The 16,476-nt window shown below is 48.0% G+C and overlaps 1 protein-coding gene across 3 annotated transcripts in view; it reads left to right on the plus strand.

Moving 5' to 3' along the window:
* The window catches only part of LOC147605336 (putative E3 ubiquitin-protein ligase RING1b), a 127,921-nt gene that overhangs the window by 89,606 nt on the left and 21,839 nt on the right, over positions 1-16,476 (plus strand). For all 3 annotated transcript variants that reach the window (XR_015265239.1, XR_015265238.1, XM_086794124.1), the window contains exons 3-5: positions 6,298-6,356; positions 6,446-6,527; positions 6,717-6,837. Coding sequence is in view for 1 of the 3 variants with exons in the window: in XM_086794124.1 (XP_086650250.1) it covers positions 6,298-6,356; positions 6,446-6,527; positions 6,717-6,837 (262 nt within the window). In the remaining 2 variants the exon portion in view is untranslated. The remainder of the gene's footprint in view (positions 1-6,297; positions 6,357-6,445; positions 6,528-6,716; positions 6,838-16,476) is intronic.

Genomic DNA, 16,476 nt, shown 5'->3' on the forward strand with positions numbered 1-16,476 from the left:
ATCGAGCAATGGAAGCTTGGAATAATTTTGCATTGGCTTCTGGGCTGAAAATAAATTCAACAAAATCAGCCCTCATTGTATGCACGGAATTTGATCTTGAGGCATTAGGGTGGCAAGGCCGTGTGGTGCATACAGGAGACGTTCGTCATCTTGGGTATCCGGTGGGTGTGGATGTGGACCCCCAAGCGCTTCTTGCTTGGATTTCTGCTGGGATCTCGGATAAATTTGTGTATTGGAAAGCTCAAGGGTGGCCTATGCACGTGAGGGTAAAGGTAGCTCAGGTTATTATGCTTAGCATGATTTCCTATTTTTTGCCTTTGCTACCTTGGACGCACAAATCTCTTCTCCGCCGTTTGGTTGCTCCCATTCGGTTTATGCTGTGGAAGAGGCAAGGAAATATTATGGGTCAAACATGGATAGCTTGGAATCACATTACGACGCCCAAAAGAATGGGTGGGGCTGCTTTACTGGCTGTCCGCTTGCATATGGTGGCGCGTAGGTGGGCGCTTTTTCAGGATATGTGTTTGCAGGAGCAGCCTTGGGTATTCATGGCTTGTGACTTGATTGAGTTGGAGGGATTGTCACATGGACGGACACGTGTGCAGGCTTCATGGTGGGACATTGTGAATGCGGCTCATCCTGTCCGTATTCGCTCATCTCACATTTTATCGCATATTCTCCTTTCTTGGCATGAAGTTCTACTATTGGCTCGGTGGGATCCTGGTCATGAAAGACTACTTTTGAACTCTTTGCAGTTCGAAACATTTGTGGAGTCGCGTGTCATTGTTTGGCCAGACAGAGATGCTTCACGCATACGACTCAACCGCATGGTCAGGTTAGGCTTGGTTAGAATCCGAGATGCTGTGATACCTGGTCGTGACAGGCCATATTTGTTTTGTCGTATTCGGCAGCACTTTAGGGTTCCTCGGACATTTCAGCCACTATGGGTTGACATCATGCATGCAGTTGAGCCTTCTACTCCATTACCTCGGCCATCTGCAGATCAGCCTTGGCTTGATTGGGCACTATGTAAATCTTGTGACTTGATATCACTTAGGTCTATCATAAGCTCGTATGAGAGAAAGATTGGGTTTCAGCCAAGGCCAATAAGGTGTGGGGATTGCACAAGTCTAAATCATGGTGGCAGAAAACTCTTATGCGTGGTTGGCAGTCTAAACTCCCTTACTACCAAGGTAAGGTTTTCATTTGGAGGATGTTGGTGGGAGGGTTACCTACACGGGATCAGCTCAGCCGTCGTAAAATTACATTGGCCTCTTGCTTCTTCTGCACGACATGCACTGAAACAGTTATGTATCTGTTCATGAGTTGTCCATTGGCCCGTCAAATTTGGTCTTTTGTCTCTCGCGTTCGGGAGGCAATAGAGAGGTCTACTGTTTCGGCTCATCAGTGGATATTTGGGATTTGTCCTCAAGTCATTACTTCGGACAGTCACCTTGTGATATTCCATTTCCTTAGATGGACAGGACTTTGGCGTATTTGGACTACACGGAATGGGTTCATCTTTGATTCCTTGTCTGGAATACATGGGCACATTCTACGTATCTGTGGTTTGCAGCTTTGGCAGTTTTCTTCTCTTCTCTTAGCTCAGCTACTGGATGCAGATGTTATTTCGTTATGGTCTACGGCGGCTCGGTTGGCTCATCTTTGATGCTTTTAGCTGGGATGCTTATTTGGCTAGGAGGCTTTCTTATTAGTGTACAGGTTTGCATGGTCATGATCCTTTAGAGGATCTTTTGTGGGGGTTTTTTTGTGGCCATAGGTTCTGTGTGAGCCATGTGGCTGATGTACATTTTTACATATAATATAAAACACCATTTCACGAAAAAAGAAAGAAAGAAAGAGAGAGTTATATTAATGTCTACGGAAGACCCCAAGGGCCTATGAGACCAAAAGTAATGCAATGGTACCATGGATATACTGAGCCATGGAAAACTGAAAGAAAAAGTAAAATGAAAACATCTGACAGTACATGTGATCAATAGATGATGCTGTGTAGAGTGAGATATGTTGTGATCAGTTAATGTCGATACCTGGCTCGACCAGAACCGATCTGATGGGGGACTGAACGTCAGGCCTCTATGATGGGAGCGTGACATGTTGGCGGAGAACCTCATGTATCCGTCTGTGTGTGGTGGAGGGTGGGTCGAGGACGTATGGCTCGCCAGAATGGATCGAGCTCTCTCACTAAGAACTCCTATGGGGCGTGGAGCTGGAGTGTGGGTACGGGTGGTGGGCTCTGATGTCGTAGTAGAGGAAGTGTTGTGGGTAGTAGATTCCGATGTGGATGTATGTACAACAAAGAAATCTGTGATGGCTCTTTGTGAGGTGTCCTGTTGGAGCCAGGGCTGTCTCTCAGCATGCTGCCTCAACACTACATCCCTGTGTCGTCTGAGCTCCATCAAGTACATGCCCAAGCACCTTTGATCCTCAGACTATATCACCCATATGAGTGGTCCGAATCGCTCTCGAAAGAGGCAATGGAGCCTCCCCCGTATCTCATGGTAAGCCGGGCAACTGAGCATATAATGGACCTCAATCTCTACTATTCCTGTGATGCATACTGTGCGTGTCGTCTCCTCATGTGGGATATAATCAGCTCTGCCAGTCTCTACTCTGAGGTGGTGGGAGGATACGTTGAGCTAGCGGATTGTGATAGGCATGGCATGTGACGTGTATCTGTATGTATCCCGGGATCTCAAAGAATCCATCCTCGGAGAGTCTCAAGAAGCGATCTCTGTAGAACTCACACTTCTTACCAATTTTTGATGGAGACACCCATGTCTGGTGTATGTGTAGCCCGAGTAGATCTAACCGGATAATCCTGTTGATCTCTTGACGTGAGAGATCAAGGTATGGGAAATCCAGGCTATACTGAAATGGGGGGAGACGGTCCATCTGTATGCCATGTGCATGAAACCACTCGATTACCTCAGAGTACCATGCATGTGTTGTAATGGTGGTGGCCGTGTCGCTGAGGAGGAGGGCAGTCCAGCTCGTCTCAATCGCTCCCTCTCCCTCTCGCTGTATAATTGCAAAGAGGACTCTAGTGCTAGTCATGGGAGGCGATCTCTGTCAAGCGTGTATACATGCTGAATATAAGTGAGAGTCTGAAAAAGGGCATCTATAACCAGCGGGGCCACTCCAAACTCTGCATGAAGAATGTCATGTGGTACAGATGGCTTACTCCTGATCACGCGTGACAACATCATCACCTGTAGCCTCTCTATGCTCCTCCAGTGATACTTCCCTAGGCGTGGCCCCCAAAGGGCTGCACCATACATAGGCGTTGGTCATACTAGAGTATCAAAGAGCCAGCACTTAGTGCAGGGTTCTTGGAAATGTGCCTGGAAACACAGTCTCTCCATACGGCCTAGGGAGGCGTACCCCCTCGCAAGTCGGTCTGTGGCAGTTGTGGTCATGCAAAACAAAGGGCTTGTAAAAGTGACTCCTAGATACACGTACTTTTGCACAATCTCCATTGGGGAATCTCTGTATATGAAAGAAAATTGTGAGGCGACTGCAGAAGATGTGTTGAAGACTTTAACCTTGGTTTTGCCCAAATTGACCGTAAGGTCTCTCCCGTTGCAAAATCTGTCCAATGCATTTAAGTGTTTCTGTAAACCCTCGGCTGAATCTGAGATCAAGACAATGTCGTCAACATATAACAATATGGGCATTACTGTCTGAGCCAATGGTGAACCTCTACCTTCCGAAACTATACACAAATACTGCGATCTCATCAATGTATAGGCCAAAGAGTGTAGGTGAGAGTGGGCAGCCTTGCTTAACCCCAATAGTGCTACATATATCTCCCAAGGTCCCACTGGGTGCACGTACTTGGCCGAGTACTGCCTCATATAGTGCCATCACACCCCATATCATCTCATGTGAGAAGTGGAGCTCCTGCAAGCGTCCTATCAGACGAGATCGAGGGACGGAGTCAAATGCTTTGCGGAAATCCACAAAGCAACAACACACATGTCTCTTTGAGGACCTCGCCTCCTCTATGATAGCCCATAAAGTAAAGATATGGTCTAGCGTGGAGAAGTTTCTCCTAAAGCTTGCCTGGCCTGATGCTTTGCTTCCCATCCTGTGCCATAGAGCTCATCATGTCCTCTAGTACTGCCCCATAGATTTTGGCCATTGTGTGACCAATCATGATAGTCCTGTAGTTACTTGGGTCCGTGGGATCTCCTGCTTTGTGGATGGGGACAATGGTGTTGGTAGTCCAAGAGGGTGGGAAGCCTTCACAGAGTGCTCTGTTAAAAAGACTGGCAAGAATGGGAGCCAATACGTGGTGCCTGTGGGTGAGATGTTCCGTGCATAGATCCTCATGATCTTTTGCTCTCCCATTATGCAGCTTTTTAAGAGCCCTAGTGACATTGGGGGAATCAAAGAGAGAAGATGATGTAGGCCTAGGGATGTGTGACATTTGTGGTATAGGCTGGTTTGGCACATTATACAACTGTCCTGCATAGGCTTCCCAAAGGCTAGGATCTGTGATAGGTGTAGGTGCTCTTTTTTCTTCCAGAATGCGCCAAGCTTTTGAGTTGTCCTCGCTCAAAAAGAACTCGTATAACTCTTGTTCTCGTCTGGCGAGAAATGCCTGTTTCTTTCGGCGAGTGAATGTACGGAAGATGCGTTGCATCTTATGTGCTGAAATCAGCCCATGTTCCCTCTCGCGTAAGAGGCGAAGCCTGGTGGTTTTGCACTCTTCATCCATTCTGGGGTTGGGATCCCATTGGCTAACTTGCTCTGGAGCATGTGGTGTAGGGGAAGCTGGCATGGGTGGAGTCATGGATGATGGAGGACAGTTGGGATGTGATGGTGGAGATAGGGAGGGATAAGTCAAGCGCTGAAATGTGGCGGGAGAGGTGGTCCTCATAGATGTGGTCAAGATCATGATGGAAATGAATCTGGGTGAAGGTGGTGACAGGGGGTGTGGGTGTGGGCGGTACAATGGGGCATGAGATCGTGAAAGAAAGTAATGTGTGGTCAGCTAGTATGGGGGGAGGAGGGATGGTGAAGTCTGAGATGTGTGGTATAAGAGCGGGAGATCCCATGAGGTAATCCACCGTACTAGTGCCTTTGGGGGGGGGGGGGGTTTCGCTGTTGCTACGATAGGAGAGGGGGGAGCTGCAGCTCCAGCTCTCATTTTCCCCATGATAGACCCCCTTATCTCAGGAGAGAGTCCAGTGATTCTAGTGTTTCGAGATTTTCTAGTAGGATTTTGGAGATGCCTTGTGCATTGTTAAATACACTTGTTGATTTAGTTGAATTTGACATCAATTTTTTGGCAACTGGGAAAAACATGCAAAATGGGGGAAGAAACAGGGTGAAAAGAGAAGGCTGAGGCCAAGAAGGAAAGAGTCCAGGAAGATGGTGGTGAGGTGGCAAGATACAGGAAGGGGGAAGAAGGAGAAAAGGGTGGAGGTGGGTGAGAAAAGGCGATAGAGGCAGGCTATGCCAGGGGGAGGGCTGCACATAGGCCCAGTAGGGCAGCACGCAAGAGTAAGGGCGGTGGGGTGGCAAGGCCAGGAGGCAGGAAGGATGCAAAATTGGCGGAGGCGCAGCAGGGTGCGCTGGGCATGAGGGAGGGCTAGGTAAAGGAAGGGAAACTGGCAAGAGTGACAGCGTGTTTTTGTTTTTTTTTTGGTGGGGTGGGGGGGGGGGGGTGCTGTTGCTGCGCTAGGGAGGGGGGATCTCCAGCTCCAGCTCCAGCTCCAGCTCTCGTTTTCCCCATAATCGACCTCCTTATCTTAGGAGAGAGTCTAGTGATTCTAGTGTTCCCTTTTCTTTATGAGATTTTCTAGTAGGATTTTGGAGATGCCTTATGCATTGACAAATACTTGTTGGCTTTGTTGATATAGTTGAATTTGACATTAATTCTTAGCCAACATGCAAATAAAATCAAACCTTCAAGTAGCTGCTCTATAATAGTAGTTACATCTTGCAGTACACATAATGACCACAAACTCAATAATGATGTATATCTACATTGAGATTACTGAGATCCTATAGTTAAGACACTGTAAATTCTGTCCTCCTTTATCTTTGACAGTCCAGAGTGCCATACCACATGAGTACTATATAACCACATTATAGAAGACAATACTCTTGTGAGAGAAAATAGTTGTGAATCATTGTTTTGTAACTTCTCCTACAGTGATTAACTTGTCAACAGATTTTTAAAACAACAAATATTAGATGGAGTCAATTTTTTGTTGCTGTCTAAACTATCTTACAAAGCATGCGTGTTTCTTTGCTTGCATACAGGTTTGTTGAAGTGGATCTTTCTGACATCAGAAAGGACGTCCAATGTCCCATTTGTCTGGGTATTTTGTGGACCTTCATAGCACAACCATGGCTTATGGCCTTATCTGTTCTTTGTATTTGAGCATTAAAAGTTCGTTTGGATCTTCAGGCATTATTCGAAAAACGAGGACTGTGATGGAATGTCTCCATAGATTTTGCCGTGAATGCATAGACAAGTCCATGCGGCTGGGGTATGCTCTCAGTCCTGGCCCAGGTTTTTTCTTAATGGTTGACTAACGTGCACAGCAGGTTCCAACTTTTCAGTCTTAAGATGATGACTTGCCGATATCATGATAGAAAGAGTGCGTGAGGATGTTTTATACCTTTCTCAGCCAAAATCCTCATGTAACTTTGTCTCATTTTTGTGTGATGCTTACTAGGAACAATGAATGTCCTGTTTGCCGCACACACTGCGCAAGCAGACGCTCCCTTAGAGACGATTTGAATTTTGATGCCCTTATTGCAGCTTTGTACTCGAATGTGGAGACATATGAGGAAGAGGTATGGAGATGGAAATAATTTTTCAAGGAACTTTAAGTACTTTGTCTTGGAATTCAACATCTTAAATTGCGGATATGGAGGGTTTCAGATTTTGACACATGCCCATGCAGGTTGTTTTTTCTCTCTAGGAAAAATCCTTCTATTAGTTTTAAAAATCATCCAGCCATGAATGGGTTACATCCCTCGAAAGGGGTAGAATGTACAATGTAGAATCAGGGTTTCTCTCTCTCTCTTTTTTTTTTTGAAAAAGGGGGGTGGGGATTGGGTCGCATTGGTCTCTCCACCGCCAAGTGCATATTGGCCTCTCCTCAATGTGCACCAGCAAGTGAACTACCTCTTGGCTCTATGTTGAGTCGATGAAGATGCTGCACCAGGAGATCTCTCCCAAGGGCAATATCAACATAATTCTCTATTGTCGGGTAGTAGACCAAACTTAACCTCTCTATCCTTGATAAGGTCGTACACAAAGTGATACTGAATCTCAAGGTGCTTTATATGAGCATGGAACACCAGGTTCTTTGCAATTGCCATGTAACTCTACTGGTCACACAATAATTTTGCTGGTTTCTCCTATGTGGAGCTCTTGTGTCCCCCAAAATTCTCCTCAATCAGATTGCTTTACATGAAGCAAGGCATGCTGCCTTGTACACAGCCTATGTAGAAGAAAGGACCAACATAGGCCATTTCAGGAGATAACTCCAGACGTGAGAGAAACAATAGCTAGAAACTGACTTCTAGTTATCACAATCTCTTGCACAAGGTAAGTTAAAATATCCAGTTAAGGTCATGCCCGAGGTATAGGTGATGCTGTACTCCATTGCACCTCGGATGTACAATAACATTTGCATTTCAGCCTTTCAATGGTTTTCCGGAGGTTGATTGAAGAACTTGCGTAATTCCCCAACTGCATAGTTGATGTCTGGGCATGTGTTACATAAGAAAGTCAAACTTTCCACAAGCCTTCTATACTCCTCCACATCCACCAGTGGAGAAGCATCATTTGTAGACAGCTTTACATCAATCTCCGTAGGGGTAAGGACTAATCTGCGGTCAACCATATATGCACTCAGTCATACAAAGTACCTTTAGTATACTTTTGTTGAAATGAAATATTAATGTCTCGAAGAGGCCATAATAATGGCCTATGAGACCAAAACTGAGAGTACATCTGAAGTTGGTGTCTCATCAAAGAGAACAACTAAATGAGACTAAAAAGTACTATAAACTGATTGTCCTACAGTTATAAGAACAGAACCCTAAGACTTCGAGATGGTTCTGAGTAGAAAATACTGGAAAATATTGAAAAATGTATATTAGGTAGATCCATGTATGTTGATCAGTTGAAGTGTTGCCCTCTCCTTAGATCAAGTATCTCCGCCATGGGGCTGTCTAGAATGGAGAGGTCGTAGAAGCGAGGTAGGCGCCTCCAATGCCGAGCAATAATGGCTCTGATCTGGCGATGGTGAGGATGCCGTGGTCGGGATCCTGGTGGGCTTGGCCGACGAACACAACATAAGATAACTCCTCTATCTGTGGTGACTCCCTGGGAGCGTGGTTGGTGTTTTGATGGCCCAATGGAGGAGGTATTAGGAGGTGTGTGGGCTGGGTTGCTGGTGTTGGTGCCGAAGAAATCTGATAGGGTCCTCTGTCTAGGTACATCATGGCTCGGCCTCCTGTCTACCAAGAGGGTCTCTCTGTGTCTCGTGAGCTCAAGTAGAAACAATCCCAGGCATCTCTGATCCTCAAACTCCATGACCCTACGTAACGGCCCAAAACCCTCTCGGAAGAGGCAGTGATATCTCCCTCGGATCTCATAATAGTTGTACATCGGCAAATGTAGTGTTCCTCTGTCTCTACCTCCTAGTAGCATAGCTGACAAATGCGGTCATCCACGATCTGATGCACACATCGCCCTGTCTCAATCCGCAGCTGGTGTGATGAGGTCCGGATCTGTCCAATGGCACAATGTATCCCATGTGATAGGTGTACATCCATGTACGCCGGGCGAGTGATAAAATCATCTGGTGAGAGGTGTAGAAAATGGCTCTTGTAATGAGCCATTTTCATGCCTAAGAGCTCAAGGGGGTTAGTCCATGTCCTCTTTGTGTCCACTCTGATGATATCCATCTTGATCACGCGGTTTTGCTTTGCGCGGGTGAGATCCAAAAATGGACAATTCAGACTGTACTAATAGGGTGGTAGTGCCTCTATCCGCAGACCATGTAGGTCAAACCATGATCTTATTTGAGTGTACCAGCAGCAGTGAGTATCTCCATCCTCTGCCAACTGTATGGGAGGTCAATGCCAATCAGGAGTACCTCTGCGGAGGGAGCTCCCATAGCCGCTGTAAAAAGGTTTTGCTTTGAATCATGCGGGCAATCATCATAATTAGTGGTCTCTGCATTTGCCTCCATCCCTCATTTGTCCCTCTCTAAGATCTGTGATGTATATTGGGCCCCCCAAATTGGAGCTCCGTACAGGAGGGTCCGTGTGACAAGCGTATCAAATAGCCACAATTTGGTGTGTGGCTCCTGAAACTGTATGTGTGCACACTGCCTCTCAAGTGCCCCCAAGGTTGCATGCCCTCGAGCTAATCTAGCTGCTGCTGCCTCCTTCAGGGAGAAACGCGGTCTTGTGAAAGTAATTCCCAAGTAGACATATGACCTGACGTGCTCTACCAGTTCCCCTCAGAAAGTGAACTGAGGTTGTGATCTCGTCACCCATGCCTGTGTGGTGTTACTCCGGCCTGTGTGGAGCTCGATGACCATGCCTCTGTGCCCATCGGCTCAGCTCCAACTCCAATATAGAGCCATATAGTTTGGCCAAGTAATGACCAATCATGATCGTCTTGTAGTTGCCTGGTACCATGGGGTCCCCACTCTTAAAGAGTGGTACAATGATATGCTCTGTCCAGCTTGTCGGGCAACCCTCACAAATGGCACGATTAAACACATGTACAAATAGCGAAGCCAAAGTGTCTCGTGCATATGAGAAGTGCTCTCCAACTAGCCCATCATGATCCTGTGCCTTTCCATTCTGTAACCTGTCTATCGCATCTAGCACCATCCGCATAGTAAAAAAGGTGCTGCTAGCCGGTCTAGCTCCCAGTGGAGGCTCTGATCTCGTCACCCATGCCTGTGTGGTGTTACTCTGGCCTGTGTGTTGCTCGATGATCATGCCTCTTTGCCCATCGGCTCAGCTCCAACTCCAATATAGAGCCATATAGTTTGGCCAAGTAATGACCAATCATGATCGTCCTGTAGTTGCCTGGTACCATGGGGTCCCCACTCTTAAAGAGTGGTACAATGATATGCTCTGTCCAGCTTGTCAGGCAACCCTCACAAATGGAACGATTAAACACATGTACGAATAGCGGAGCCAAAGTGTCTCGTGCATATGAGAAGTGCTCTCCAACTAGCCCATCATGATCCTGTGCCTTTCCATTCTGTAACCTGTCTATCGCATCTAGCACCATCCGCATAGTAAAAAAGGTGCTGCTAGCCGGTCTAGCTCCCAGTGGAGGGGGGGTGGGGGGCTGTCCTGGTGCATCATATAGCTCTCTAGCATAAGTATGCCATGCCTCAGGTGCAGTAATCGGAGTACCAGGCTGTCTCTCCTGAAACATCTTCCATGTCCTCTTGCTGTCCTCCCCCAGGAAGAGTTGGTAGATCTCCTCCTCTATCTTAGCCAGATAGGCTCGTTTCTTCCTCCACACAAGACGCCGAAAGGTCATCCTGGCCTGTCTATGCGTGTGAGACCCAATGGCAATCTCACACTGTAGCTCTGCTCGTGTCTCACGACACTCATCATCATACCAACTGTTCTGTGGGGCAATGCTGCGGGGGTGGGTGGAAGGGATCATAGTGTAGGGAAACACACATGAGGCGGATGCATGTAGTACACCTGCCAATCCTCTCGTGATCTCGTCCAGAGGGCGATGCGGGTCTAAAGCGAACAAGCCATCAGATACTGCATCTCGGTAAACCCCAACTCTCTCATGTGTAAACTGATATCTCGGGTATTTAGGTAGATGAGTGGCTGGCCCATCTCTCAGGGATCTACCTGCTCTACTGTGAAACTCAGGTATGCATGATCGGCTGCTATGCCAATGGGCCGACTGGAAATCGTGAAACCCTGCACATCAGGTATCAATGAAGGAGATCCCATCAAGTAGTCCACTGTGCTCACTCCCCCTTTAGAGTTCCAGTGTGTGAGAGCATCTGATCCTTGCCATCTTGATAAGCCATTGTATATGACCAACCCATGTGCACTCCCGAGTGTGAGAATTATGCCTGCCATAATCTGTAATCTCCCCCTCATCCTGTGCTGATCTCTGCAACCCTACATCCTCTGCCGTGATCTCATGGGACATAGCCTCTTGAGTATCATACAGCTCTGTCTGCTGTGTGTCTGTACGTGCATTAAAGTCTCCCAATAGTAATATGTCTCCCATGCTGGCAAACCTCATGATATCATCATATAGTGGTATATAGGGCGTCTCTCCTGATGGTGCAAACCTGGAGTGGGCTGGGGGAAAGTAGCATACCGCCACATATAGCTGGTGGAGCCCCTCTCTGCATATTCGGACCCACATGTACCTCGCATCTGCATCACTATGTACCACATGTATTTTGTCAGGAAGCTCCTCCTTGTAAAGTATTGCCACTCCTCTAGATCCTCCTCTGGTACCTCCCACTGTGCGTGGCTGAGGGCAGAAAACTGATTCCCATCTATAACCCCGTACGTCAGGAAGCCTCTTGTTTGTGCATTGATGGGTCTCCGTATACATAGCAATATCTCTGTGTCTGAAAATATCCTGCATCTGATCTAAGGGCTCCGTTGCAATTCCACACCATGAATCGCAAGGTCTCATAGGCCTCTCACTGTCAAGCGGGCCTCGTCTCCGTAATGATGACTCCGCCATCTCTGTATACCGCCCATTTCCCCTCTTTCCTTGCCTCAAGCACACGTGGCATGTGTTCCTTCCGGTGTGCTATCTGTGCCGGTGTAAGGTCCTCATCAAATAAATCTTTTCCCCCTTAAGGGCCATCCTTTTGGAGATCTTCTTCTCCAAGTCACCAAACGTGATGATCAATATCTTCGCCCTGGTTTCATCTCTGCCTACTCGCCATGCTCCGGTAATGGGTACATCAGTGGCTGCAATTTTTGTTGCAAGAGCTTTTGCATCCTCTTGGGGATTTCCCTTATCTTCCCACCCAACTACACGTACATGTAAGGCACGTGCCCGTCTCTTGGTTTCCTCTTCCAATGTAGCATTCATCACTTCTACTTTATTGACTGGTGTATCCTTCTTTTTTTTTACTACTTCAATCCATGGGTTGACTTCCTAAATTTGTTTCTTTGTGGCACTGGCAATTTCAGCCCATGAATGCATTTCCTTCTCACCTGTAGCCAATTTTGCCTTACATGATTCCAAAGTGTTTTGCATTTCTGTGATGTCTTTTTCGTGGTCAGCCATACATGTCTTCAAAGTGCCTTCGTACGATGCAACTGTTGTGCCAATCTCTCGGAGCATGTCATCCTTCCATTTCTGCATCTCTTTTTTCATTTCCGTGTGCATCAAGGCTTGAGCTAATTCCATCTCAACCCGTACTTGGGCTTGCATTTCTCCCTTCAATTGGACATATATCTCTTCCTTGAGCGTTTCATATATCACTTTCCTTTGGGCATGCATCTGCTCGGTCCATTTCTTTTCAAGCTCCTGTCGCATGGTGTTCATCTCTGTCCTTATGTGCAGGTGTATCTCCTCATAAAGGGCCTCATCTCGCCAGAATCCTTCGTGAGCCAGGGGACATGATTCCTTCCCTCAGTCTTCGTGGGGGTGTGAAAGGTTGTCTCACCATCTTGTTCCCCCTCCAGGGGTTGCGACATGTTTTCCCCTACTAGTTGCTGCCTTGGGGGCCTGAGCAAGGGTGGACGACCATGACCTGCACACTGGGCAGCGAGGCAGCCTACAGAGGTGTGGGCAGAGGCGTGCAGGTGGGTTGAGCAGAGAGGCGGGCAGAGCAGAGCAGTGAGGTGACCTGTGTACAGGGCAGTGAGGCAGCCTACAGAGGGGCGGGCAGAGGCGTGCAGGTGGGTGGAGCAGAGAGGCAGGCAGAGCAGAGCAGCGAGGTGGCCTGCGCATAGGGCAGCGAGGCAGCCTACAGAGGTGCGCACAGAGGCGGGCGTAGGCGTGCAGGTGGGTGCGCATAGAGCAGAGGCGCACCGGTCATCTCACCAGGCGCACTTCTCAGTGAGCGCACAGGTCATCTCAGCAGGCGCACTTCTCAGTAGGCACACAAGCGCACTTCTGAGAGAGAGAGCAATCGAAATCATGTGCGACCTCAATCCCTGAACAGAAATCAAGAAGCCCAAGGTTTGAACTCAGCAAATCCTTCATCTGCGAGATCTTCTCTTCATGGTTTTCCGTCAAGATGAGGTCGTCCACATAAAGGACGATGATCATGTGTACCCTCCTCAGAAAAAAACATAATAATTTGCATTTGATCGGCTTTTCAAAAGACCAATAATTACAAAGTAAGTGTTATTCCATTGATACCAAACTCAAGGGGTGTGTTTTAGTGCATACAATGTCTTTTGAACTCTAACTTCTCTTTGTGAAGTGGGCATCACAAAAGCTAGTTCCTGTCCCATGCATACCTCCTTCTTGAGATGTTTGTTTGGAGTGATGATGTCTTTCAAAGATGAACCAAAGAACTTCATCACTTGCCACTTTTTCAAAAGGACCCAAAGCTAGTAGTGGGCGTATTGTGGTCAGTTCGGCTGTGGGGGAAAATGTCTTCCTAAAAGTTGTATCCCTGAACCTGGGCAAATCCCTTCACCACAAGGTAGGGAGGGGTGGCAAGAGGGAAGCTCCTTTCTTTTTCCCGAAAAAAGATCCTTCTATTAGTTAATTAAAAAAAAAAAACAGCCTAGATACAACCACAAAGGGCTAGATACAACCTCGCCTCCATGTATGGGGCGGGAAAACAAGTAATCAAGAGGTGGAGAAAGATGCACTTCTCCCGCCGTTGGCCGCTTTATGAGGAGAAGGCTATCTCATAAGGGGGGGATAACCACACAGGTGGTCTGTAATGCCAAATGGGATCACCATCTCTGGCGGTGAGAAAAGGGTCAGGCTGCCAAACCCTCAAGAAAGATTCCCCGCTGCTCTTGCATGCGGTCAAAACCTCCCTACAACTTCCCCCATTGACCGCGGAGGGTATGTATGATGTCGAGCCAAATGCTCCTGATGGACTCCGCAAGCGGAGTGAGGGTACCCTCGATGGCTTTGTTGCATCTAGCTCTTCGTATGTGCCAGGCTGCAATGCTACTGCAAATCTCATATCTCTGACATGAGCCCAGTCTCCAGTGGTGAGTAGATGGGGCTGTGACTAGTACTTGCCAAGATGCGGAGGTGAGAGACTTGAAGGGCTAGCTTCCCACCATCCTCCTCAAAAGACCCGACAACCTCAGTCTTTGTGGCCCAAGCAATAGTGTCCCATGTAATGATATGGGTCGAGGTCTTGTCCATCCTGAAGATGCGGAGAATTTGCTACCAAACCTGGTGAGCCTTCGGGCAATCCCAAAGACAGTGTCGCTGAGACTCCCGAGGGTGCCCGCACCTCAGGCAAGCTGCCGGTTGACCTCCAATGGCCAACCACGTGCCTATTGCCAAGCTCCTGTGTGCCATTAGCCAAAGAAAGAGGGTGATCTTTCAACGCCGGAAACTGTCCTAGAGCCACTTCCAAAATTCTCTGAGAGAGCCTTGGGAGAGGACCTGTTGACTGCCAATGTAGAGCTGTTGCCGGAGTGCCATTATTCTCTCGCTTTTGAATCTTGCGGCCTAGCTGTGCTGTGTATGCAAAAAAGGGGGCATCTAGAGTCTCCTCGCGATCAGCAGGATCATGCCAAGTCCACTCTCCTGGGTCCCATTGGAGATGCGTGAGAGGTTGGCTCTCCCAAATCCATAGCCGCTAGAGTCTCTCCTTGGCCACCTTGGCCGGTGGGGGGTCTATGTGCCACTCATGTACCTAGAATCCAATCACCCTCACCCTTTGTAAGGTGCAGCCACTGAAATCCTCCAAGGGGGACTTGGATGCCATGGGGACCGATAGAAAAAGTGAGCAAACCACAACCCTCATTCGCTCCATGGATTGCCAATAGAATATCATGCCTAGTAAACATGCCTAGCCATTGTGGGGGGTTAGGTCTGGGATAGGTGTCAGCCACTCCTGAGGAATAGTAGAGTCGATGTCGAGGCTGAGCTTGTTTGTAGGTACCTTGGATCCTTGCCAGGCCTCTCCTGAACCTTTGAGGACAGCTGCCTGTGAGCAAGCCAATCTCCAAGGGACCTGGCAGGTCCAATGCTCAATGCGCTCCATGATATATGAGGTCGGTCCCCCAACATATGGCCACTAGGTAAACGGATCAGGGGATTCGAAATCAGTGGTGGCTGCCACATACGCTCCTCTAAGGCTACTGGAGCTAGTTGCCTAAGGGCCAGCCTAAGGTGATCCCAAGCTCGGAGTAAGCTGGTTGCAAATCTTTCCTCAAAGCTGGGCTAAATCCGTGGGCCATCATCTTTGTGAAGATCCATTTGGTACTCACCGGCCAGGGCCCCCTAGGCTCGGGGTACGGGCTGAAATCCGGGCCAAGAGGAAGTCCTTCCAAGGCTCACCACTGGGAAGGAGTCCTCTAACAATCAGCCTGCCTAGCAGGGTGCGGCTTTGAATAGCGGGGTCAATGATGCCAAAGCCCCCTTTGCGTTGTGGCTGAATGGTCGATCTCCATGCCACCTTGGCTCGGGTAGGCCTCCCGTCACTTCTGCCAAACCCCAAAAAGTTCCGGATCAACTGTTATACAATGCATGCTCGGGAGAAGGCCCAACAAGAAGTGATGTATGACATGGTGGCAAGAAGGACTTGGTTGACCACCACCACTCGACCAGCTAAGGAGAGTCTTCCAGAACTCCAGTACAAAAGCTCCTTCCGAATGCTTAGAAGAAGAGGGGTGAGCTGCTGCTCTGTTGAGAGATGTCGACGCCCACTTGGCATCCAAGATAGCGGACTGGAGTGTCCCTTCGGATCCATTGAGGCTACAATATCTCTTTCTTCCATTGAGGCTGAGTATCGTGCTTATTCGGATACTTGCTACAAGCTATTATGGTTGATGCAGATGCTTAGTAATCTTGATGTTCTTTCAGACTCTCCCATCGGCATTCTTATAGATAGCCAAAGTGCCTTGGCATTGGCATGTACTTCATCTTTTCACGGCAGGACCAAGCACATTGAGGTTCATTTTCACTTTTTTCGTGAGCTGGTTGCTGACGGCATCATTTCTCTGGAGTATTGTCCCTCTGAGGACAACCTAGCTAATCACTTCACCAAACCTCTTCCTCGGGATACTCTTGATCAGCTCCTTACTCGTATGGGAGCCGGACCACCATCTGGAGCTGAGAGGAGGCATTGGAATGATCATCTCTAGTCCCGTTTGATCACTTTTCTGCCCCCTTTTATTCAGCATAATTATCTGAAATTTTTGGGTATTTTTCCCATCTTTTATCAGGCATTTTCCCTAGTCATGGGCTTTGTCCTTAGTCGTGGGTTTTCTATGATGGCCGACCAGCCCCTTCAT

The sequence above is a fragment of the Cibotium barometz genome, chromosome 60 (genome assembly GCF_041138505.1).
Source record: "Cibotium barometz isolate CiBa-2024 chromosome 60, ASM4113850v1, whole genome shotgun sequence".
NCBI lineage: Eukaryota > Viridiplantae > Streptophyta > Polypodiopsida > Cyatheales > Cibotiaceae > Cibotium > Cibotium barometz.